At 44.2% G+C, this 25014-nt stretch overlaps 1 protein-coding gene across 6 annotated transcripts in view; it reads right to left on the bottom strand.

The window, feature by feature from the left end:
* The window catches only part of ZNF185 (zinc finger protein 185 with LIM domain), a 52285-nt gene extending 30796 nt beyond the window's left edge, over positions 1 to 21489 (bottom strand). For all 6 annotated transcript variants that reach the window (XM_081964111.1, XM_081964114.1, XM_081964115.1 and 3 more), the window contains exons 1-4: positions 21276 to 21489; positions 2262 to 2341; positions 1219 to 1354; positions 410 to 481 (exon numbers count right to left, since the gene is read on the bottom strand). In XM_081964111.1, the coding sequence (XP_081820237.1) occupies positions 410 to 481; positions 1219 to 1354; positions 2262 to 2286 (233 nt within the window). In that variant the 5' untranslated portion in view covers positions 2287 to 2341; positions 21276 to 21489. The remainder of the gene's footprint in view (positions 1 to 409; positions 482 to 1218; positions 1355 to 2261; positions 2342 to 21275) is intronic.
* Between the last annotated feature and the right edge of the window lie 3525 nt (positions 21490 to 25014).

The raw sequence follows: 25014 nt of genomic DNA, 5'->3' as shown, positions 1-25014 counted from the left end.
GTTCCCCTTGCATATATCTGCTAGTCGTTCCTGACTCTTGGGGGCAGTGCTCATCTCCGTTTCGAAGCCAAAGAGCCAGCGCTGTCCAAAGACATCTCCGGAGTCATGTGGCCGGTATGACTAAATGCCGAAGGCGCACGGAACGCTGTTAGCTTCTCACCAAAGGTGGTTCCTATTTTTCTACTTGCATTTTTACATGCATTCGAACTGTTAGGTTGGCAGAAGCTGGGACAAGGAACGGGAGCTCACTCTGTTACGCGGCACTAGGGATTCAAACCTCCTAACTGCTGACCTTCTGATCGACAAGCTCAGCATCTTAGTCACTGAGCCACCGCATACCTTCCCATTTATACCCAAAAAATGGGTATGATACCACAATTAAAATATAACGAAAAACGTTTATACTCACTTTGGGGACATATTTTTTTGTGCTGAAGGAGACTGTGGTTCTCCGCGGGAAGATGGCACTGTACAAGGTGCCCTGGAAGAAGACAGAAATTGTCAAAAATAAGGACACTATTGTTCTAGTTGGACAAGACAGGATGAAGCACCTCAAATTTACAATGGATCTAATACTGAGCTCTGAGCGAGATGACTTGTGCATGAAAGTATTTCCAGTCTGGTCTAGTGGTGAAGGCATCAGGCTTGAAACCGGGAGTCTGGGAGTCCTTCTAGGTTGAATCTCTCCTTGTTCAGTTTCCATCCATTATTCCTTGTCTGGCCTTCGGGTGCCTTGGGAAATAGCTTTACCCCCTCATCTCTGTGGCAGCCCCTCAAATATTGGAAGACTGCTATCCTGTCTCCCCTGGTCCTTCTCATTACTAGACTAGCCATGCCCAGTTCCTGCAACCATTCTTCATATGTTTTAGCCTCCAGCCCCATAATCATCTTGGTTTCTCTTCTCTGCACACTTTCTAGCAATAGCAATAGCACTTAGACTTATATACCACTTCACAGTGCTTTATAGCCCTAAGCTGTTTACAGAGTCAGCATACTGCCCCCCAACAATCCGGGCCCTCATTTTACCAAACCTGTGTATGAGAGGCAGAGACTGTTTGAGTGATGTTCTTTGAGCTCTCCTCAAACCAGAAGGACATGAGGACAGTGTGGAGGTGCCCTCTGAGGTTGAGGTAGGTAAAAAGAAGCCATGTTTTCTCAAGGGAAGAAAATGTTCAGGAAACTGGAGCAAATATTAGTGCAGAGTTGCTTCTTACTCACAATGGACTGTGGTTCTGCTTCTCCTCAGAATCAGACCTCTGATGGATCCAGCTCTTGTCCCCTTTCAGAGTTGTCCTGACTTTCATTTGGGTAATAATCCGTTTCCGGTCTTCCTCACTAGGTAGGATGACGCCATCTTAAAAAAATATGGATCAAGAAGAAGTTGGAAGCCCCCCAAGAACAGAGAACCCAATGAGTATTAGGTAAACTTAGAAAGCTTGGACTGTAAAGTTGTCTTGGGGACCTTCTCATTCTACACAGTCTGGTTTTGACCGGATTATTCAGGAGGAAAAGTGGCTTTAAAGATCTCAAGGTTGTTTTTGGAAAAAGTGAAACATCACTGGGATAAGAGCTGGATTCACATCCATCAACAACTTTCAGCCAGTGGTGAAATTCAATTTTTTTTTACTACCGGTTCTGTGGGCGTGGTTTGGTGGGCGTGGTGTGGTGTGGCTTGGTGGGTGTGGCTTAGTGAGAGTGGCAGGGGAAGGATACTGCAAAATCTCCATTCCCACCCCACTCTGGGGCCAGCCAGAGGTGGCATTTGCCGGTTCTCCCAACTACTTAAAATTTTCCGCAACTACTCAAAAATTCCACTACTGATTCTCCAGAACCTGTCAGAACCTGCTGAATTTCACTCCTGCTTTCAGCCTATCTCAATAAACACAATTGGAATACATTACAATTGTTAACTGAGAAAAAGCTTCTAATTTGTCACAGGCGTAATTTGTATCGGCACAACCATTTAAATCCAACATAATTTAAATCCTTAATTGTTCTACGTATCTGATGCCATCAGCTGTAGCTCATAAAAGTTTATGACTTTTCATAAAATCTGTTAATCTTATAAAGCCTTACTAGACTCCTCCTGACTCATCTCTATTTGTTTTGTCTCATTTCTGGATTTTTTTAAACAAGTAATCCAGTTGTGTTGTCATTTATAGTTAACCCCGTAGCGTAACTCCAAGGTATCTCAGTACTTCAGGTTTAAAGGAAGCACATTATACAAATTTGGGATTAAGCATCCCATAATGTTCATTTACCTTTCATGGCGCCAAGAGATAGCATGATTCACACTGGTTTCCTCACGGTGCAGTTTCCGGCGTTTGACACAAAAATGCAACTAGGACAGAAGAAATGAAAACCAGATTATTCCTGTAAAATGCAGCAGAAGGCAAGTAGATGCTCCTCAGCCTTCTCTTGATGTTCCAAGAAAGCCGTACTCACAGCACACACCTGTTCTGGAAACTAGGATCTCTGTTGGTTAGGGGGAAAAGTCACAATGGTCTCTACCCTCAAAGCTACACTATAGGGCACTGCACACCATAACAACTAGACACAGGGACAGTTTTTCCCCCATGCCATCACTCTGCTAACCAAATAATTGCCACGACAATGTCAAACTATTTACTAAGACTGTATTACTATTCTTCTTCTCATCTTTCCTATTAACTATCTCCTTTTCTGCTTATGACTATAACTTTGTGGCTTGCATCTTTATGATTTATATTATTTTATTTAGTTTCCTAGTATGATTTACGTTGATTGTTTATTTAGTATCCTAGGACTATCACTGTTGTATCTGATGATTTATGATGAATGTCTTCTTATGATGATTATGATCATGGTTTATCATTTATAGCTTTTTATGTACAATGGAAGCTTATGCACTGAAGACAAATTCCTCGTGTGTCCAATCACACTTGGCCAATAAAGAATTCTATTCTATTCTAGTCTATTCTATTCTGTTCTCTTCTTGTTAGACCCTTGTTCTATCTACAGTGGTTTCCACCAAGGTCCTCTGTTTCGGCGGGAACAGAGGTTTAATCCTATTGGTCGAAGGGTCTGACAGCTCCCTATAAAAGAGCTGCTGTCAGACTCAACCTTCCCTGGATGGTTCTCACTTGTTGTACTTAATAAGAGCTGTTGTTACTGTTAAGCCTGTGTCTGCTTATCCATTACCCAATCTAACAGTTCTGTTCTCTTCTTTTCTTTTCTTATTCTATTCTAATTCTAATTCTATTCCATTCTAATTCTAATTCTAATTCTAATTCTATTCTATTCTATTCTATTCTATTCTATTCTGGGTACCACATAAAAAAGTGGGTAGAGGTTTGTTTGTCCCACTCTGGTTACCATCCTGATTTTTAAATAACATCCTGCAGATATCTCTGTATGGCGGGGGTCCCCAACCTCCAAATTGTGGACTGCCGCTGGTTAATGGCATGAACCCTTCACGTGATCTTGATTCTATCCCTCTGTTGATGCAGCCTATAACTGTGTTGGCTTTTTTGGCAGCTGCTGCTCACTGCTGGCTCATATTTAAATGATTGTCCACGAGGATTCCAAGATCCCCCTCACAGTTGCTACTATTGAGCGAGGTACCACCTATACAGGTACCTGTGCATTCGATGTGGGAGGAAACTGTCACTAAAGAGCCGGGTTGAGATTTGCAGCGTGATTCATGTTTGGAAAAGCTGAGCGTTGGCAAGAATTGCTTGTTGTTGCCCAAAGCCATAGCTGAAGCAAACGGCCGACATGCCCGGCTTTGCATAATTCTGCCAAGCCAGAAATTCAAGTGCAGCCTGAATGTTTGGGACGAGCTTTTTCCAAGTTCAAATGAGAGCCGGGTGGAGACAGTTGAGAGTTGTGGAGGAAAAACCTGACTCTTCGGTGTCTCACTGAGGGTGTCGTGAATCTAGATCTACAGTTGGATAAAGGGGAGTTTGCTCACGGCTGCCTCACGTCGTGGAGCAGAGAACCCCTCTGAACAACGAGCGACAAAAATATTCTCGCATAAGAACGGGGGACACTCTGGCTGGATTCACCTATCGTGCTGAACCACAGCACGATAAGATTGGGTTTGATTGAAGTGGAGGCTGGACTCAGCTGTTGTGGCTGATAACCCACCATTTATGGCTTACAAATCCAACCAACTGTGGTTTGTCGTTCAAAGAAACCACAATTTAATGTGTTGCGAATCCATCGCTATGTTTCACTTCTTATTATTCCAGATGACTTTTTCATGGTTACTTAACTAAACATGTGTCATTTATGAATATTCACCAACAGGTTTTTTTTCTCTCCTCTAAGCATTCCTGCATACCTAAGTATTCCAAATTATTGGGAGGGGAGGGGAGGGAGGAAGCAAGCAAGTAAGCAAGCAAGAAAGGAGAAAAGGGAAAGGAGGGGAGGGAGGGAGGGAGGAAGGAAGGAAGGAAGGGAAGGGAAGGGAAGGGAGGAAGGAAGGAAGGAAGGAAGGAAGGAAGGAAGGAGAAAAGGGAAGGGAGGGGAGGAAGGAAGGAAGGAAGGAAGCAAGGAAGGAAGAGAAAAGGGAAGGGGAGGGAGGGGAGGAAGGAAGGAAGGAGAAAAGGAAAGGGAGGAGAGGGAGGGGGAGGAAGGAAGGAAGGGAAGGGAAGGGAAGGGAGGAAGGAAGGAGAAAAGGGAAGGGAGGGGAGAAGGAAGGAAGGAAGGAAGGAAGGAAGGAAGGAAGGAAGGAAGGAAGGAAGGAAGGAAGGAAGGAGAAAAGGAGAAAAGGGAGGGGAGGGGAGGGAGGAAGGAAGGGGAGGGAGGAAGGAAGGAGAAAAGGGAAGGGAGGGAAGGAAGGGGAAAGGGGAAGGGAGGGAGGGGAGGGAGAGGAGGGAGGGAGGAAGGAACCTGCAACTGGAGAATCCTGCTCAGTGTCCTTGAAGAATAAAATAATAAAGATGGGCACTATTGTTGGCCTGACAACAGGAAAAAGGAATCAGAATGACCAATGCTGGGAAGCAAAATGTCTACTTAATTTCTCTTACAGGGAACGTTCAGTTCTCTCTTTTTTTGCTACAAAGCTTCCATGGACCTACAGAAGAAGGTCCTACAACCTCTTCTCATCTTGCTTTCATTATTGTACCTACTGCATGATGGCCCCAGCAGAGAAATAGAAAGGATTCGAGTCAGAGGTGGCTTCCTACCCGTTCGGCCAGGATCCGCTGAACTGGTAGTGGTATGGTGGCCTGGGTCGCTGGAACCAGCATCGACCCAGGCCTGCCACTCCCCCGAACCAGTTCCCCGGTTGCCACCATTGCTGTCTTGTTTTTGAGTTCTGCACATGCGCAGAACAATTTTAATTGAACTCTGCATGCAACCACAGTGCGCATAAAAGCAAACGGGCAGTAAAACTGGCCAGAACCCTCAGCCCTGATCCGAGTTATATTCAAATGAGATAATATGGGAAAGGGGAGGGGACTAAATGCATCCCTGTCTGCAGACGTATGGGACAGAAGGCATGGGGACCAATGAGCAGAGAGCCATCCCTAAGAGAAAAGGGCAGCTTCCAGTAGACTTGTCCACCCTGGACCATGGATGGGAAGCGCAAGGAGCAGAGGAACAACCAATCAAATCTCACTATGGCTGTAATCCAGACAAAGCATCAACCAGATCTCCTGCCCTCTCCCTGCAATCCAGAGTGGACTTTCTGAAGTTGGCTTAAGAAACAGCCGGAAGCCCCATGGATAGAGGTCGGCAACCTTAAAGACTCAAAGAGCCACAAAGGTCCTCACCGGAAGCCCCCCATTCAATTCTGAAGCCGACAGGAAGTCTGGTTCTCCCACCACACAGTCTCCTCCTAGCACGTCGTCCTTTCCCCCCTACCTGTCCTAATCGAAAGCCCTATCGATTGTGTGGCCAACGGGCAACAGGGAGCCGCAGCAGAGGGATGAAAGAGCCACATGCGGCTGCAGAGCCGCAGGTTGCCGACCCCTGCCCATGGAAGGCAAGCAACGTTGGACGCAGCACAGAGTTAGTCTTAGGGGCCTTCCAAACACCAGTCTTCCTGGAGAACCCTTTGGAGGGTGTGCCCAGACAAGCTCCATTTTTGGCATTTCGTACTCCACTGTTGTGGCAACGCACACATTTCAGAGAACTGGGTGGGGACAGAAACCACGCCGAATGGTAAAAAGAGACAGCTTGGAATCCAGGGGTGTGCTTGCGAGCTGAAAAGGGACTTCTTTTTCCTGCTGACGTGTTTGTCAGCGCCGCTTTTTGGGGTAACTAAGATGTCACATAAAGCCCTGAAGATGGTCGTTGTGATAAGGAAGCAGGCTGACACCAACGCACAACAGAGTTGGAAGGGACCCTGGCGGTCTTTTGAGTCCAACCCCTTGCTCAAGCAGGAGAGTGGAAGCCCTCAGTGATTCCATTAAAAGAAGTAATTAATTCTTTCATTGTAGAATGTTGCTATCAATGACTCCAGAAATGCAATGAGATAGGACTCATATTAACCTGTTCCTCAACATACATTAGGACAGCAGCCCCCAATTTTGGGGGCACCAGGAACCGGTTTTGTGGAGAGAGGTTTTTCTGCAGACCAGAGAGAGCATGGTTTCATGTGCTGCCTGTGTTCTGACCCAGCCTTCCCCAAACAGCACAAGGCAGAGTCCTGGTCCCGTCAAAACCCCTTTTATTAAATGAATGTGAACTCCCCCCCCCTTCCCATTCAGCAAAGGCCTGGCAAACAGTCTTTCAAAGGAATATTTAGGACTACAGACCTTATCTATCTTTTGCCATGTAAATATTTTCCAAACATAGTGCTGTGCAAGGAAAGACTTGGCACAGAGTCTCTAAGATTCATGGACAGATCTTCACACTCCTGAAACGAATGAACGAATACGAACGAATTATTCCCCGCAAAAGCCCACTCCCCTTTCGCTCCTCTTTTATTTCCTATGGGAGGGGCCAATCACCTTCCACCTGTGACTTTACTCCCAAGTCGCCCCTGATTTCTGAGTTGTTCTTTTCTTCTGGAAGCTCTGCGCATGCACACACTGGGAACAGGCTCCAGCTGTTCCTCTGCCTCACTGCTGTCTAGCTCCGGAAGCACCTGATCACTGCCAGATGGCCTGGGCCCTTTCTGTGCCTCCGACGCAGAGCCCTTGTCTGAGCCTTCCCCAGTCTCCAGGACTGGCCCATCTTCCTCTCCAACCTCATTGTCTGACTCTACTGCCAGCTCTGCTGACCGCTAGCAGGCCACAAGATCCTGCATCCCACGGATGAGGCTTTGCTTGTTTACGTGGCCCTCTTTCTGGCATAACATGGCCCAGGGCTGGTCCATGGATCAGGGGGGTTGGAGACCCGTGCATTAGGATACCTAAACCCTCCACTCACAAATTCAGGGTTGTCTTCCCCAAGTTGGCATGAAATCATATAGTTCTAATTCACTTACCGCCCGTATCTCTGGTAGTGGAATACTTCAAACCCTGTCAAAGATCTCATTAAAACTGGATCTGCCCACTCATTTCTTCTCTTGGCTTCCACTCCTGTTTTTGAGCTGGGAAATGTCAACAAAGGACATTTTTCCCCCTCTCTCAAGCTGCTGAATCAGGAGCAGAAAGTTCTAAGCCCCCTCCGATCATTGCACGGAGAGTTTGTTGACTGCAGGCAATTCACCTGCTAATCTTCACCAACTCCCACTCAGAACTGCAAGGAAGTAGATCTAAAAAACTACTATCATCCACAAACCAGCCTAGCAAGGAAAGTTTTAATTATTATTTTTTCCAGAGAAAGGGTTAGATTTTTTTATCCAGGCTAAGGTAGCATTTGGTGGATACTTGGACAGGAAATTATCAGGAAATCCCAACAAATGAAGGCTAAATTGGGAGGATAAAAAAACAAATCCCTGCAGCAAGGCAATCTGTATTGGGGACAACAAAAAATAATCCTACATGAATGTTTTCTTGTAGTCATCAAGTCCCGAGCTCAAGAGGACCTGGGGATAGGTTTGCATGGAAGTGTCAATGAGAGTTTTGAAGCAGGTGCCTAGATCAACAGGCAGCAAAATATTGAATTTCTTGAACATTATGACAGACAGAGCAGAGATAAGCAACTAAGATGATTGAATGGCCCGAAAACGAAAACATATGAGAGGTTGCAGGAACTGGATAGGGCTAGTCTAGAGAAAAGAAGGAACTAGAGGTGACATGATAGCAATATTTCAGTATTTGTGGGGCTGCCACATAGGGGGTCAACTTATTTTCCAAACCACCAGAAGGCAAGACAAAGAAACGATGGATGGAAACTTATCAAGGAGAGAAGCAACCTGGAATTAAGGAGAAACTTCCTAACAGTGAGGACAACTAACCAGTGAAGCGGATTGCCTTCAGAAGTTGTGGGGGCTGCATCACTGGAGGTTTTTAAGAGACTGAACAGCCACATGTCTGAAATGATGTAGCAGGATGCCCTGCTTGAGCAGGGGGCTCCATTAGAAGACCTCCAAAGTCCCTTCCAGCTCTATTCTGACGCTTACCCCACGCGAGTCTTCAGTTCCCAGAATTTCTAGACACATCAGTAATCTCCCAACCAGTTCCACCTCTGAACATCCTATCATTCAACGCTAATTGCAGATTTCCATAGATTAAAAAGCACCAGCAGGTTGGAGATCCACTCCCGGTGTGAAAAGCCATGTTGCAAAATGCACCGAAACCTGAGAATATTCCAAAATACTTGAACTGCAGAAGGAAACGCCTACTCAGCAACTTTCCACAAAAATACAAACCCTACCCCAAATATTCAAAACAGTAAGTAAGCTTTCTGGAAAATCAGCCCTAATTTTCTGCCTTTTCTTTGGAAGCGGCGTTTGAAAATAAGGAAATTACAGGGTGTTGAATGTACTTTCTTCCTGGAGGGATCAGTCTTTCTTCTTTGAACAAGAACATGGTTTCAAACTAGCGGTTGGGATTTGAGAACGGGGTGCTTACTTTTAATTTGAGCTGCAAACCTGTGGCCTTGAATTCCAGCATTCAATATCTGGTTTGCAGCTTGGATTAAATGTAGACCCAGTTGCTGGTTAATCTCAAGGGATGGGTTTTTCTTACTTCCAAGGGGGCTATATCTCTATTTACTTGAACACTTTATCATCCAGTTTCTGCAGAACAGAACAGAAGTCACAGAGTTGGAAGGGACCTTGGAGGCCTTCTAGTCCAACCCCCTGTTCAAGCAGGAGACCCTAAAGCCATTTCAGAAAAGTGGCTGTCCAGTCTCTTCTTAAAAGCCTCCAGTGATGGAGCACCCAAAACCCTCTGGCCATTCCACTGGTTAATTGTCCTCACTGTCAGAAAAATTCTCCTTAGTTCTAAGTTAGATGTTTCCTTGATTAGTTTCTATCCATTGTTTCTTATCGTGCCTTCTGGTGCTTTGGAGAATAGGTTGATACACACACACACCTCTTCTTTGTGGTAGCCCCTCAAATATTGGAATATTGCTATCATGTCACTCCTAGTCCTTCTTTTCACTTCTTTAAAGCTCACTTCACCTCTCAATAGTACAAGTAGAATGAGAACCAGTGACGTGCGGTGAGGTTTATGGCTGGTGAGGCTGGTGACGTCATCAGCGCGAGCTGCGGTCCCCTTCATGTTGACTCAGGAAGGCAGGGAATGGGACCACGTGTGCAGGAGGCTGAAGCTGCCTCAGCCTCCTGCACACGTGGTCCCATTCCCCTCCTTCCTGAGTCAACATGAAGGGGACCATGGAGCGTGCTCCATGGGACCACGGCTCAAGCTCCGCGGTCTCCTTCATGTTGACTCACGAAGGCGGGGAATGGGACCACATGTGCAGGAGGGAGGCTGAGGCTAGAGGAGCCTCCTGCACACATGATCCCATTCCCGGACCACGTGTGCAGAAGGCTCCTCAGCGCCTTTTCCCTTTTCCCTTTTTTTTAAATTTTCATGATGAGAGCAGTGAGGCTCTGCCTCCCCTGCCTCCCCTGACCGCACGTCCCTGAGTATATCCTCAAGTCATTGCAGCTTTTGAACGTTGAGAATCCACTGATTTTCTTGGCTATTCCCTCAATGCTTATATACTATTATTCCACAGCACAAGGTTGGAAATACAGGCAATAAACCCAAGATTAAAATGTCAGTTGGAGTGTGCTATGTGGAAAAAACTAGGCATCTTAATGAGAATGTGTGTTGATTGCCCACAGGGACATACAATATATACATATATATATAGGGTGCTCCTTTTTAGTGGGTGTAAGAAAGTCCTCCCAATTAATAAAGATTCGATTTTTTCCCCTTCTAATTAAGATTCTTATCTCCAGGTGCAGCATTCCAGTCTTTGGCATCCAGGTAGGTTTCCCAACTAATGACTTTCTTCTCGCCCAATCCAGCCAACCCTCTCTCTGCCAAAATAAAAGTCATGTGGCCAGTGATGGCAAGGCCATGCTATTAAGGTCACTAGCAGAAGATGGCCTCTAAAAGATTACAGTTCATCCAACTTACGAAAAGATGATTGTATTGGTTTCTTGACCATTTGATCCTGTTGCTTGAAATAATTCCACGTAATCTCGGAAGGAAGAAATGGGTAGGATGTTTCCCAACCTTGGCAACTTTAAGATGTGTGAACTTTAGCTCCTAGAATTCTCCAGCCAGCATGCTGAAGACCATCATCTTGCAATTCCAAGGTTGAGAAACAGTGGTCTACATGAACAATGATCTTGAGGAGTAGGATGGAAGCAACAGTCCCAGAGAGACAGAAGGTACAGTTTCTAAGACGATTGTAGCTGTTTTACAACTGGTACATTTCCTGCCTGTGCTAACACCTCCTGAGGTGCCTCACCCCACGACTGCTAAGAGCAATTATTGTTGTTACTTACAATTAATTCTAAATTGGTATTCAACAGATTCTTCTACTGAATAAGGAAGGAGGCCCTGTGGCTGCCTCAACTTGCACAGCAGGTTGAAGAAGTTTGTCTACCGTTGGATCATCAGAATGTCTCTACATTTATTCAAAAATTTATTAAGAGGAGATATACTTCGTTGCTGTTGTTGTTTTTACTCGGTTTCAATTTCTATATCAGTGAGGTGATTTTCAGATTACATCACACTTATAGTTCCGGTAACCAGTTTATTAGAAATAAGCTCCTGTGCTCTTAATGGCTGATTTACCTTACAAGCTGATTGACAATAAAATAATCAAATCAAATCTTTATTACGGTCATAGATCAGCATAAGGAGGGTGGAGAAATCCAAGTTAACAAGGCATAGCCATTGTGTTACATAACATAATTTGGGCCAAGAAATAAGATATGCTGAGGTCTAATATGAGGCATGGTTTCTATAACTCAACGGACTCTAGCAATAGCACTTAGACTTATATACCACTTCATAGTGCTTTTACAGCTCTCTCTAAGCCAGTGGTTAGCCTTCCTAATGCCACAACCCTTTAATAAAGTTCCTCATGTTGTGGTGACCCCCAACCATAAGATTATTTTGTTTTCCATATTTTTTCAAAAATATGTGTTTTCCAATGGTCTTAGGCGACCCCGTGAAAGGGTCGTTCGACCCCCAAAGGGGTCCCGACCCACAGGTTGAGAACCACTGCTCTAAGTGGTTTACAGAGTCAGCATATTGCCCCCAACAATTTGAGTCCTCATTTTACCCACCTCGGAAAGCAAAGCGGTTGAATATATTAACAAAAAGTAATCTATGGTACATCAATTATTCCCAAAGATACACCAAATAGTCAGCCAACCAGGAATGAGGTTTAACTCATTACCTGTTTCCCCCCAAGGATCATAGCAATAGCCATAGCAATTAGACTTATATACCGCTTCATAGTTCTTTTATAGCCCTCTCTAAGCAGTTTACGGAGTCAGCCTCAACATTGCCCTCAACAATCTGGGTCCTCATTTGACCCACCTCGGAAGGGTGGAAGGCTGAGTCAACCTTGAGTCAACTGGTGAGATTTGAACTGCTGAACTGCAGCTAGCAGTCAGCTGAAGTAGCCTGCAGTGCTGCACTCTAACCATTGCTCCACCTCGGCTCTAAATACTATAAATACGGTACCCCTTTTTCGTTTGGTGTAGCATGTCGTACGAGCTCATCCGAAATTGACTTGAAAGCCAGGATCCATGAGAAATGATTGCACTTGATTGATAACAAGGATGGGTAGAAGGCAGGGGTTCAATTCTAGGGAAGACTACCTTCGCTACCACATATCTGCTCAGTGCTTCACGTTTCATTCCAAGAAGGTCTTTTTGACGAGATGAGGACGTGAACGTAGCACAGTGCTTGAAAAAGACCTGGCTGCTTTAAAGAGCTACAGACAGAGGAAACATTCATGCTTTCCTTCACTCTGCAGCACCCTTTCGAAATGGATTAAAAAAATATTGCACCACCCAAATAAACAGTAGTTATTATTTTAGGATCAGTATTTAATTAAATCAGTATTAAACCCTAGTAAGAACACACCTGGAATACTGCAACCAATTTTGGCCACCATGCTATCAAAAAATATGTTAAGATCTTGGAAAAAGTTCAGAGAAGAGCAACTAAGATGATCAAAGACCTGGAGACTAAAACATATGAAGAACGGCTGCAGGATTTGGGCTTGGCTAGTCTAAAGAAAAGAAGAATTAGGGGTGACGTGATAGAGGTATTCCAGTATTTGAGGGGCTGCCACAAAGAAGGGGAGGGTCAAATTATTCTCCAAAGCACCAGAGGGCAGGACAAGAAACAATGCTTGGGAACTAACCAAAGAGAGAAGCAACCTCGAATTAAGGAGAAACTTCCTAACAGTGAAGTCAATTAACCAGTGGAACAGCTTGCCTCCAGAAACCGTGGGTGTTCCATCACTGGAGGTTTTTAAGAAGAAACTAGAGAGCCACTTATCTGAAATAGTATAGGTTCTCCTGCTTAAGCAGGGGCTGGACTAGAAGACCTCCAAGGTCCCTTCCAGCTCTGCTCTATTCTGTTCTATTCTATGTAGAGGAAAACAGTGCAAAGATTTACAAGGTTTCAGATATCCCATCCAACCAATTTCGTTGTATTTTAGTGCAATGACAATAAAGATTATACTTATCTTTAAACTGGATATGTTTGTTTACCTAGACTGGGGGATTGGCTCTATTACAAATGTTAAATTCATGTTCGATAATAAGGCATTTAGTGTTATTTTTGACTTTATATATGTGGTCTGTGAAAATTAGGTTCTTCCTATTTTAGCCTTGCATGTATTCCTAGGTTTTCCTTCATTTTCCCGGTTAGAGTTCATAATGATACAGCACAGTAACTCATATTAACTATGGCAGCTTTCTTCGATCAGAAGTCTTATTTACTTACTTATTCGCTTATGGGACTTCAATTGAAATCAAAAGCCAACCTTCTAGTTGTGTTTGAAAGCTACCAAAGCTGGGGGCCCCTCTAACAATATTTCAGCCTTGCATAGATATCTTGGAGCAGTATAAATGAATGAAAGAGATATAATAAATGCTAATTTGGCCAATTAAATCAGCCAGGCATAAACAACACGCAAAAGCAGTAATTAGGAGCACAGCAATCCCCTCTAGAATTGGTGATCCATCCTGTTTACAGAAATAGAAGGAGACATTGCAGTTGGGAGAGAGATGGGGATTAAGAGAAGGAGCATTAAGCCTATAAAATAATCCTAGTTGCATTCCGCCTGAGGAAAAAATCCCTCCGCCCTCATTTACATTCACACAAACAGAATATCCATAAATTGATAGCAAAGCTTGCACGGTACTTTGTATTCATGAAAAAAAAAAAAACTCAATTCGAATTCCAGGGAAGGGAATTGGATAACACAGTCAAGAAAGTGCTTTATTCAAGACTTGCGACTCCATTATTAATTGCATTTGGCAGCGTTGAACTAAAGGAAACACTGAATCACACATGATTCAAGTCCATATATTATGGTGAGCCATGCCTTGTTTGATTTTAACAGGGTGACTTGTCTGAGTCCAGCCACGGTTGATGGGAAAACATGGCTTAAGGGTTAGCATGTTGCATGAAGTCAAAGCAAATTATGTCTTATTGCAATATAAACACCCCGGGCATATTAAAGAGAGTCGCAGGATACATTGTAGATGATCAGAAGATTCATAATTTAGGTTCCACCATAGATCCTGAGATCTCTATATGGATCTCCAGATATTGCTGAACTTCAGCCATTAGTCCTCTTGGCTCAAGCTACTTGGAGTTGCAACTGAGCAACATTTGAGGTCACGGATTCCTGACCACAATAGGAGAACTGGAATAATTATCACTCCATTTGGACCTTCAAACTGTCTTCTACTTCTACCTTCTACTTGCTCATGATAGATTTCCTTGGACTTCCCTGGACCAATCTAGCATAGCATCAGGTATACCTTGGCTCACAATTCAAAGCCCTGTTGCTCACATCAGTTTGCAAAATAAATCCGAGGAATCGTTTCAAGTTGGATATTAGGGGAAACTGGGATTCAATCAAATCACTCTCTGAAACTTGGCACTGCTCTCATGCTCAAGTAGCAAAAGCAATAGAACTTAGACTTACATTCCGCTTCATACTGTTTTTACAGCCCTCTCTAAGCGGTTTTACAGAGTCAGCATATTGCCACCAACAATATGGGTCCTCATTTTCCCACCTCGGAAGTATGGAAGGCTGAGTCAACTATTACATTGGGTGAAGGGGTATATTGGGTTTGGGGTTTTATTGATATAAGGAAACGCCGAATCAACATCAGGGAATTGCGTGGCCATATAAATTCTCCAAATAAATAAATAAATTGCCTGAGGTAGGTTCATTTCTCTCTCTCATTCTCTCTCTCTCTCTCTCTTTCTCCTTGCTGATGTAAATGCATTCCTTTGACCTACACTTGCTATTTCCATATTCTTTCTCCTGTTTACATTATTCTGATGGAGGAGACTGAAACAACACAGAGCAATGAATCTACTTGCAAATGATTTTTAAATTACACTGACTTCCTCATTGCCTTCCCGGTTGCAGGAATTGCTCCACACACAAGAAAAATAGGGCTAACACATTAAACGTGACACATGGATGAATGTGTCCAAACTGAATTCAGGCCAAACCGCCTTTTGAGATAAAACTCATGATTTGTAAAGGAGAACGCCTAGGTTTGTGCAAAGCATTCAATGAAGCTTCCATCACTGCTTTTATAATTAGCCACAAGTGGCCATGCTAAGATATAAAGGATGGTTTATAACCAAAACTGCTAGATTCAGACATTGTGCCCAGGTGAAGATCCTGGACTATTCTGCTTAATTTAACATGAAGTTGTGGGAGTTTCATCACTGGAGGCTTTCAAGAAGAGACTGGACTATCATCTGTCAGCAATGGTGTAGGGTCTCCTGCTTGGGCGGGAGGTTGGACTAGATGACCTACAGGGTCCCTTCCAACTCTGCAAATTTGTTAATGTCTTTTATAGTTTGCTGCCTGGTTCATCTTTCTCAAATGCTATATATGCCAATTTCCCCAGCCATGTATTCTCTCCTGCATTTGCCATTGATGGTCACAACAGGCAATTTTTTAACTCTAGATACTGTGTTCAGTAGCTGGGAAGGGGGTGATAGTTGCTTTGATGTGATGTTCTGTATACTGAAGGCACATGATTGGGAATGGCTGAGCTGCATTTATCTTAAGATTTTGACACAGCAGCCTTCCTTATATAAAGAAGGGAGCATTAAAAGCTAACAGAGACTAATTCAGAATAAAAGGAACAGAGGAGAGGAGAGGAAAGGGGAGGAATGGAGGGGAGAGGAGGGGAGGGGAAAGGAGGAGAGAGGAATGGAAAGGAGAGGAGAGGAAAAGAAATAGAAGTTTCCAATTTTCTTTGCAGCAAATTCAAGTATAATTATAAAATCATCTCTTATTATATTATTACAAAAAAAGCTCACATTTTTCTATTAACCTTTCTTTCCCTGATCATCAAAACCACAAACCATAAGCCCTTTTTACTGATTCATGCAAAAAGTCTACAAAGGGTTTGCACTAAGCCAGGGGTGTCCAAACTTGGGAACTTTAAGACTTGTGGACTTCAACTCCCAGAATTGCTGGGGACTCCCTCTGCTGGCTGGGGAATTCTGAGAGTTGAAGTCCACAAGTCTTAAAGTTCCCAAGTTTGGACACCCCTGCACTAAGCCATGATTGTCTTTCCTCTAATTAAGGAAGTCGATTTAGCCATCTCTGCAAGTTCCATCACTTTCACCAACCACTCCTCCATTCCGGTTAGTGTGTCAAACCTTTCCATCTTTGAGCATTTAATAATCTCATGGCAGTTGTCCCATGTAAAGACAAACTTCCATGGCTTTTCTAGTTGCTAGGACAACAGACTTTCTCAGACCAATCTGAACCAGAAATTCTACCTGGGACCTTCCGGATATAAGGATGCTCTTACTGAGCAATAACCTTTCCCCACAAACTTTCGCTGCAATAAAATGAGGCACTAAGTAATGCTTAATTGTTTTCTTCCACAAATGAAGCTCTTGCAGAACACATACAGTCTTAGCTTGGTTAGCCATATTTAGGTGAAAATTAAACCTCTTTTAAATCAGGATTAACTTCTAGCGATTTTATGGCTGTCCGTGAAGTTTTCCAGGCAGCAATATGGAAGTACTTCAGCATTCTCCTTTTCCAATATATTTTTACAATAATCTGCTTCAGTCTACTACAGCTCTGGTATTTCCTGATACTCTTCCATTTACTATCAATTTGATCCAACTCTGCTTAGTTTTTGAATAAGAATAGTGGTTGGACATCTAACTGGGCACCTATTTTTATTATGTCTGAATGACTGCCTCGTGGACTTTGTTAATGAATGGGGAGAAGGAGAACATGGAGTCTCTTAAGGTTGGGGAGATGTTGAAGGCACCATAAAGTAGACTAGCTTCTTAGCTCCCTGATGCAACATACTGTGGTCACACCAGATGCAACATGGTGTGATCATACCATACTCTGTAGAATGGTTCCCCTAATCCTCAACCCATAGAGTCAACTCAGAAGGATAGCTTGGTCAATGATATCTAAAGCCATTAAGAGGTCAAGAAGCATAAATATACCATCACTATACTGGTTCCCTCACAGGTCATAAATAAGCACAACCAAAGCTGTCTCACTACTAAATCCAGTCCTGAAAGCTGATTGAAATGGGTCTAGAGACAATCTATTTCCTTCAAGGTTCTGATCAGCTTCAGGAGGAGCCCCTTTTCCACAGCCTTCTCCAGAAACGGAAGATTGAAGACAGGTTGATAGTTTTTGAAGATCAATGGAGCCAAAGCCAGCCTCTTTAATTCAAAGGCACCTTGGAAAGAAATAAGGTAGAAGGGCTTAGGATCTGACACCCACAGAATAACTCTAACATTGGGCCAATATCTGTGTAGTAGAAGTCAAAATAGTCAAGAAATGAGAGAATACCGATCAATCCTGGATGATTACAAATCACCTGGACAGATGATTCATTTCACAGGGTTCCCAGACCTTCACAGGTCCCAAGGTGACAATCCAGGCAACATGATCCAACTGGATTTGTGATCAGCTGAAAACCTGAGTGGGTCACTGAGAAGACTGCTCAGAACCATCCCGGAAGCAGGCTCTCGTTTCTGCAAACCTTCATTCCAAAACAGGAGTAAAGTAAACTTGATGGGCAAGAGCCATTGGGTGGGGCACAAGCTGCAGAAGTCCACAACTCCCTCCCGGACGCATGAAGAGAAGTGGAACTTGTTCTACTGATGTCCCAAACACTCAACTGTCATGCAGCTAAGTCAGGGGTGAAGGGCAGAAGCATGACACTCATCGCTATGGCATTTGTATACAGGGAAAATAATGTAGAACAGGTGATATCGTGAACTATCCACCTTGACTGCCAATGACAGAAGCTAGTCACCTAACACATTTGGTGGCCACCAAGATTGGGGAGAGTAGAAGATGAAGGAACAACATCACCATGGCCTCAATCAGCTCAGAAACTCACCTTGCAACCATCCCAGACACAGTCCGTGACTTACCACTAAGATTGGGACCAGAATTTCTGCTGCTAAGCAAGGCCATTTTCACTGAGTTGTACCCAATTTTACAACTTTTTTGCCACAGCGTTTAAACCGGGGGTCTCCAAGTCAAGGCCCAGGGGCCAGATCCAGCCTGCTGGGTGCTTAGATCTGGCCATTGGGGCTGCCCTGGAAACAGCGACGGACCGGCCTGCTGTGCCTCTGCCAGCAAAAGTGGCACTCGGGAGGGCAGCATGTGGCCCGCCCGTGCTCCGTTTTTGGCTGTGATGGACTCCCGCAGCCCTCTGCCAGTAAAAACGGTGCTCAGGAAGGCCATGCTCTATTTTCACTGGCAGAGGGCTGCAGGAGTCCATCACGGCCAAAAACAAAGCCTCAACAGGTGACATTGAGCTGGCCATGACCCCCTTGCCCCCTGAGGTCAAACACAACCCTGATGTGGCCCTCAATGAAATTGAGTTTGACACCTCTGGTTTAAAAGAATCACTACGGCTGTTAAGTGAACCACATGGCCATTAAACAAATCTGGTTTCCGCTGTTGACTTTGCCTGTCAGCGCTCAGCTGCAAAGGTTACAAATAGCAAGGACCACGTGGTCTTGGAAATCTGCAAGCATCATAAATATGGTAGTTGCCAAGTTCTTGAATTTTGATCCCATGACGGTGGGGATGCTCGCAATAGTCCTAAATACAAGACCCAGTCACAAGTCGCTTGTTTCAGTCCCATGGTAACTTCAAGCCGTTGCTGAATGAATGGTTATAAGTAGAGGACTGCTATCTCCCCTCTTCACCTCCCTCACAGGGGCTGTTGCAAAAATAAAATGAGCCTAATGAAGAGAAAAACGCAAAAGTCAGCAGCAGCGTGTAATAACTAAGGATTTGGGGAGTTTTGTTTGGTTTAATTTCTGCATGCGGTGCAATTATTAAAGACCCAGGAGTTGGATTCAGAAAAAAAAAAATAGTGAATGCTTTTATAAGGAGGAGTTTCATAAAAGATTTGGCACAAATCTCTGTTACACCGGTTACTTTAAAAACCAGCATTCTCTTCATGTGGTTTCTGAAAACGGCTTGCATTCCTCAACTCTCTGATAGATGTTCTTGGAGCATGGGCAGAGTACAAAGCTGTGCCAAACAGAAGAGGGGAGACGCCCTGCTGAGGAAACCGTGCCAAGCTCTGCCTACCCACAGGGGTACTTTTTTTTTTTCATTTTTAGCACAGAAACCCTGTTTTACCAAGAGCTGCCCAACGGACAAGCACCCAAAAGCGCAAAGGAGAATCTGGGGAACATTCATTTTGGAGAATCTGTCAGCTTTTAGAAGAATCCTGATTCACAGATTTCACCCATCTTCTCATGCCCGTTGGTGGTGGTGGTGGGGAATTGCTGGATTCAAGAAGAATCTGCATTTGATGATTAGGGGCCTGGAGACTAAAACATATGAAGACCGGTTGCAGGAACTGGGTATGTCTAGTTTAATGAAAAGAAGGACTAGGGGAGACATGATAGCAGTGTTCCAATATCTCAGGGGCTGCCCCAAAGAAGAGGGAGTCAAGCTATTCTCCAAGGCACCAGAGGGTAGAACAAGAAGCAATGGGTGGAAACTAATCAAGGAGAGAAGCAACTTAGAACTGAGGAGAAATTTCCTGACAGTGAGAACAATCAATCAGTGGAACAACTTGCCTCCAGAAGTTGTGAATGCTCCAACACTGGAAGTCTTTAAGAAGAGATTGGGTAGCCATTTGTCTGAAACGGTATAGGGTTTCCTGCCTAGGCAGGGGGTTGGACTAGAAGACCTCCAAGGTCCCTTCCAACTCTACTGTTGTATTGTATTGCATTGCATTGCATTGAAGATCTGGAGCAAACAGGCTTGCACCGATGCATTTAAACACAGAATGAAGTCGACACAGATTGAATTGTAGAAGCTCCTTGGATGAGAAGCGAAACGTTTTCGAGGGGGATAAAATCTCCCCGAATAAAGTCCAGTTGCCTTTTGAAAACCACTTTTGAGACAGGTCAGAGTTTTAGCACAAAACGTTGAAATGCACAAAGACAATGGAGATTTGGGGTAAGGCAAACCAGCATTTAAGGCTTCTGAACTCCAAGCAGATGTCTTTGCTCCCCTTTAGCAATAGGCATAGCACTTAGACTTATATACCTCTTTACACTGCTTTCCAGCTCTCTCTAAGCAGTTTACAGAGTCAGCCTCTTGCCCCCAACAATCTGGGTCCTCATTTTACCCACCTCAGCCTTCTGTCAGAAGGACGGGAGGCTGAGTCAACCTCCCCTTCCTCTAGAGGGGGTCTCTTCTGATTCATTTGCCATGTCCCTACATCTTCCATGGAGTTAGCTGCTGTTTTGCTGTTTAAAATAGCAAAAAGGGGGCAAAGATTGAGGATTTACTCCAAATCACCAGTAATTCACCTTGATCTAAACTCTGCCCACTTCAGGGTACAATGGGTGTGTAAGTGCCATGGAAACACTCTTTGGAAAATTCTTTCTTTTCCAGCATTCTTCTACCTTAAAAAGATTGCAGTAAACAGTTATTCTGGACGCATGGAACACCCAGGAAGAAAGTACCTGCACAGCATTGGTGAGGAAAGGAGTCATTGATAGATACATTCTTATCAGGAATCAATCCGTTTCGCTTACGTTAAGCCAAATCAGGCTAACTTCTCATTACTTCATCAGTAGGGTGTGAGAAGATGGAAATCAGAAATTACTGTACAACACTAGCACTGTTTAAAATAGTACATTTGTGTTATTTTGCTTTTACCTTTGTTTTATGGCAAGTGGAATGCAAGGACAGTTACACCGTATTCAATATATTTATATGTAAACAATAAAACTATATTTAAAAAGAAGTAGAAGTAGAAATAGTAGAGGAAGAGGAAGAGGAAGAGGAAGAGGAAGAAGAGGAGGAGGAGGAGGAGGAGGAGGAAGAAGAAGAAGAAGAAGAAGAAGAAGAAGAAGAAGAAGAAGAAGAAGAAGAAGAAGAAGAAGAAGAAGAAGAAGAAGAAGAAGAAGAAGAAGAAGAAGAAGAAGAAGAAGAAACAATGGTTGAGATGGTTGTAGAGGAGAGAGGGGGAAAGGAGTTGGAGACTGCAAAGCAAGATTTCTTGGTCCTTCCTCCTCATCCCAACCTAGGCTCCCTACATCTGGCGTGGAAAGCATTTCAGGGCAGAAGGGACCCTTGAACCCCTGGATAAGCCTGCGGGGAAAGCAGGCTCCCTTCTCCTGTTTCCCCCAAAGGATTGTGCCTGCCCAGCAGAGCCAAAGGAGACTTACTTCGGACGGCTGCACCGTAGAAGCAGCACGGTAGATTTCCTTCTGCAGGGATCTCTTTTTAAAAGCATGCAACGGCCTCCGTCCTCGGTCGGGGTGAGTGATCTGTAGGGAGGGCAGTGTGTGGGCAAAGCACACAAGATCTCAGCTTGGGGCCCAGCCTTGTTTTGGGAGGGAAGGCTGACGAAATGGGAGGGTGCTCCTACCCTGCAGGGCACCAAACAGGTTCCTACATCCCAGGCATAAGAGAGAGAGAGAGAGAGAGAGAGAGAGAGAGAGAGAGAGAGAGAGAGAGAGAGAGAGAGAGAGAGAGAGAGAGAGAGAGAGAGAGAGAGAGAGAGAGAGAGAGAGAGAGAGAGAGAGAGAGAGAGAGAGAGAGAGAGAGAGAGTGAGTGTGTTCCCTCCCTCCCTCCCTCCCTCTCTGCTTCAGCCAGGAATAGCCTCTCCCTTCCACATTCTTTGCATTCTCTGCCCTGACGTCTTGGGCCAGAGGAGAAAAGCAAGCAAGTGGTGGCTGAGGTTTTGATGCGGGCAAGGCTGACAGGTGAGGCCATTAGGGATGCAACAAGCAGCCACTCCACCCCCAGCGTCTAACTTGCCCAGAAAAGCCACTTCTCACCTTTTGCCTAGTGTAGCACCATCACCGAACGATGGAGACAATTACCGTAACAAACATTCCTCTGTATTGTCAGCCTGTCAGTTGCCAATCAGCTCATTGAAAACAGATTGGTTTTTGGAGGTATTGTTGCAGAAAATGACAAGCTTAGACTTCTCAGGATACAGGAAAAGTTTGTTTGGCAGCCAGGTTCAGAAAGCTAGCACATGGCTAACGTTGCAATTTCTGAACAACTTTCATTATCGAAGCACGCTTTCTTATACATTCTCAAAAGCAGCGCAATATGGAAATACTTAACTCATTTCTTATTGGTTATTTTGCAGGGGAAAGCCTTATAAGTAGATGGGGGTCTTACTTCTCCTTTTGTTACAGGTATGGACTGCGTGTCATTAATGAACTTTATTTGAACCCTGTGGTTTGGACTTTTGACGTAGGGACATTGGCTAGAACAGTGATGGTGAATCTGTGGCACGCGTGCCACAGGTGGCACGTGGAGCCATTTGTCAGGGCACGCGAGACCCTGAGTTCACCCTTTTTTAAAGCCATTTTTCGCCCTCCCCAGGCTCCAGAGCGTTTATAGGAGACTGGGGAGAGCGAAAAGAGCCTCCCCCCCCCCCGGAGGCCCATTGTGATGTGATATATGGTTGCTTTGTTGCTTGTATTGCCCCCTCATACTTATTTTGTAGTTATTTTGTATGTGTTCAACTTTGTTGTTGTTGTTGTTGTTGTTTTTATGTTCTGCTATTGTTCTGAGCCATCCAGAGTTGGTCGGAGTCAGGCGGCAACTAAACTGAATGAATGAATAAATGAATGAACGAATCTAAATCTCCCAGTTATCTAAATACTTTAAACTTTACAATAGGAAAAACTCCACACTATTCTTCCTCCAAACAAGGGCCATAACATTGAAAGCCAAGTCAACCCAACTATTCCATGAAAGAAAATCGAACGGATTTTAATTTCCCTCTTCAATGGATTCCTCATCCTGCAAAATGAGAGGGGAAGAGACAATATAATCCTCTGTCGAAGGTTAATACTAACCCAAGAAAAATTCAGGCAAAATTCCATAATTTCATCCAAACCTTGAGAATCATTATATGTGTTTTTTAATACTGAACTCCACTGAATTGTAAAGTTATCCAGATGTAGACCTTGTTTGGACAAATGAAATACAGAACTCATTTATACCAAATACCATAGGTCAAAAAAGAGTTGTTTAGGTGTATTAGGAATTAATATATAAGTCCTTGAATAATATTTACATTAGGTAAGTATGTATAGAATTGCAACTGGTAGCTATGGTAACAATATATATTCTGTTTCTTTTTTTCTTTGCATTTTTTTCAGTTTTTAAAGCAGTTTTTATATACAACTCAGTGACGTGCGGTGAAGTTTATGGCTGGTGAGGCTGGTGACGTCATCAGCGTGAGCCGCGGTCCCCTTCATGTTGACTCAGGAAGGAGGGGAATGGGACCACGTCAGCCTCCCTCCTGCGCACGTCCCATTCCCCGCCTTCCTAAGTCAACATGAAGGGGACCGCGGCTCGTGCTCAGCGGTCCCCTTCATGTTGACTCAGGAGTCAGGAAGGAGGGGAATTCCCCTCCTTCCTGACTCCTGAGTCAACATGAAGGGGACCGCGGAGCACGCTCCGCGGGACCACAGCTCACGCTCCACGATCCCCTTCATGTTGACTTAGGAAGGCGGGGAATGGGACGTGCGCAGGAGGGAGGCTGAGGCTAGAGGAGCCTCCTGCACACGTGGTCCCATTCCCCTCCTTCCTGACTCCTGAGTCAACATGAAGGGGACCACGGAGCGCTCCCATTTCCGACCACGTGTGCAGAAGACTCCTCAGCGCCTTTTCCCTTTTCCTTTTTTTTTTAATTTTCATGATGAGAGCGGTGAGGCTCTGCCTCCCCTGCCTCCCCTGACCGCACGTCCCTGATACAACTAGTTGATAACCCGGCGTTGCCTGGGTATTTATTTATAGAGGGGGAATGTCCAGACCAAATGTGATTTCTAATGTTGGATTTTTTCCCCTTACCAGAGGGAGCCCCCTTGTGGAGTACTGTGAAGCCATTACCATGGCAACTCCACTGTGCTGTACAGTAGAAGCCATTTTATGGTAGTACAGTAGAATCCATTTTAAGGCACAACAGACTCTATCTTAACAGAACACACACCCCGAGGGGTGTTAGAGGTGTCCTACTCAGTATTTGTTTCCAGAGAGTAAGTCATCTGTGTACCAAGTTTGGCTGAAATTGCTCGAGGCGTTCCAGAGTTATGCTGGAACACACACAAACATGCACAGCCATTTTTATATGTATATTGCTTTTTTTCTTTGAGAATGTATTGCTTTTAAAATAACAGAAAAAAAGGTAATTATAATACAAATACATGGTTACCTAACTTGGAAATGTTTGGATACTTAACCACAAAATGAAACAGAGTGAGAGAGTTTACCCAGACCTCTTCCTTGGCTGAAGAGGGCAAGTGGTAATTGACATTTTGAGATACCTTCTTCTCAGAACGAAGAATAATAATCTCTGGTCCCAAACTGTGTCAGCAAATGTCAGTGTTTTTAAAATGACGTCAATCAATTCTGCTACTCGGAATCTTTCGACATCTGTGAAAGGGGAACCGTGCAGTGTCTTTCAACAGCTTTAATACTCCCACAGTATTTTTTTTTTAAGTCTTAAGTCTGCTCAACGTTGTGACACCTATGCAGGATTATGGTTAAGCTCCGCGTTAGTCACTTGGGAGGCTACAGGCATTTTTTTTTAAAAAAAATGCAAATTTGTTAGCTTCTTCCTAATGTCATTAAAGCCAAAGGGCAGAATAAATGAAAGCAGCTAGGTTTTACTATTTTAATTTAAAGCATTAAATTAGGGCTAAAGGGACATTGGGCTAAAGGGATGGCTGGTGCATCCCACCTGTTTGCAAGCCTTGTCAAGGTGTCCTTTTTGCACAAACCCATCTTGCAGATAAGGTTTTAAAAGAATGAACAAAAAGCATGAGAATAGGATGAAATAAGAATGCTCCATTTGACTGCGTTAGGAACTGAAGGAAGCATTGCTCGCCTGAGGCCATCTGTTGCCAATCATATACAGCTAACCCTGACCTATCTTG

Source organism: Natrix helvetica (genome assembly GCF_964273705.1).
Source record: "Natrix helvetica genome assembly, chromosome: 11".
Lineage (NCBI taxonomy): Eukaryota > Metazoa > Chordata > Lepidosauria > Squamata > Natricidae > Natrix > Natrix helvetica.
The sequence above is the reverse complement of the archived record's forward strand: the minus strand, read 5'-3'. Positions and strand labels throughout refer to the sequence as shown.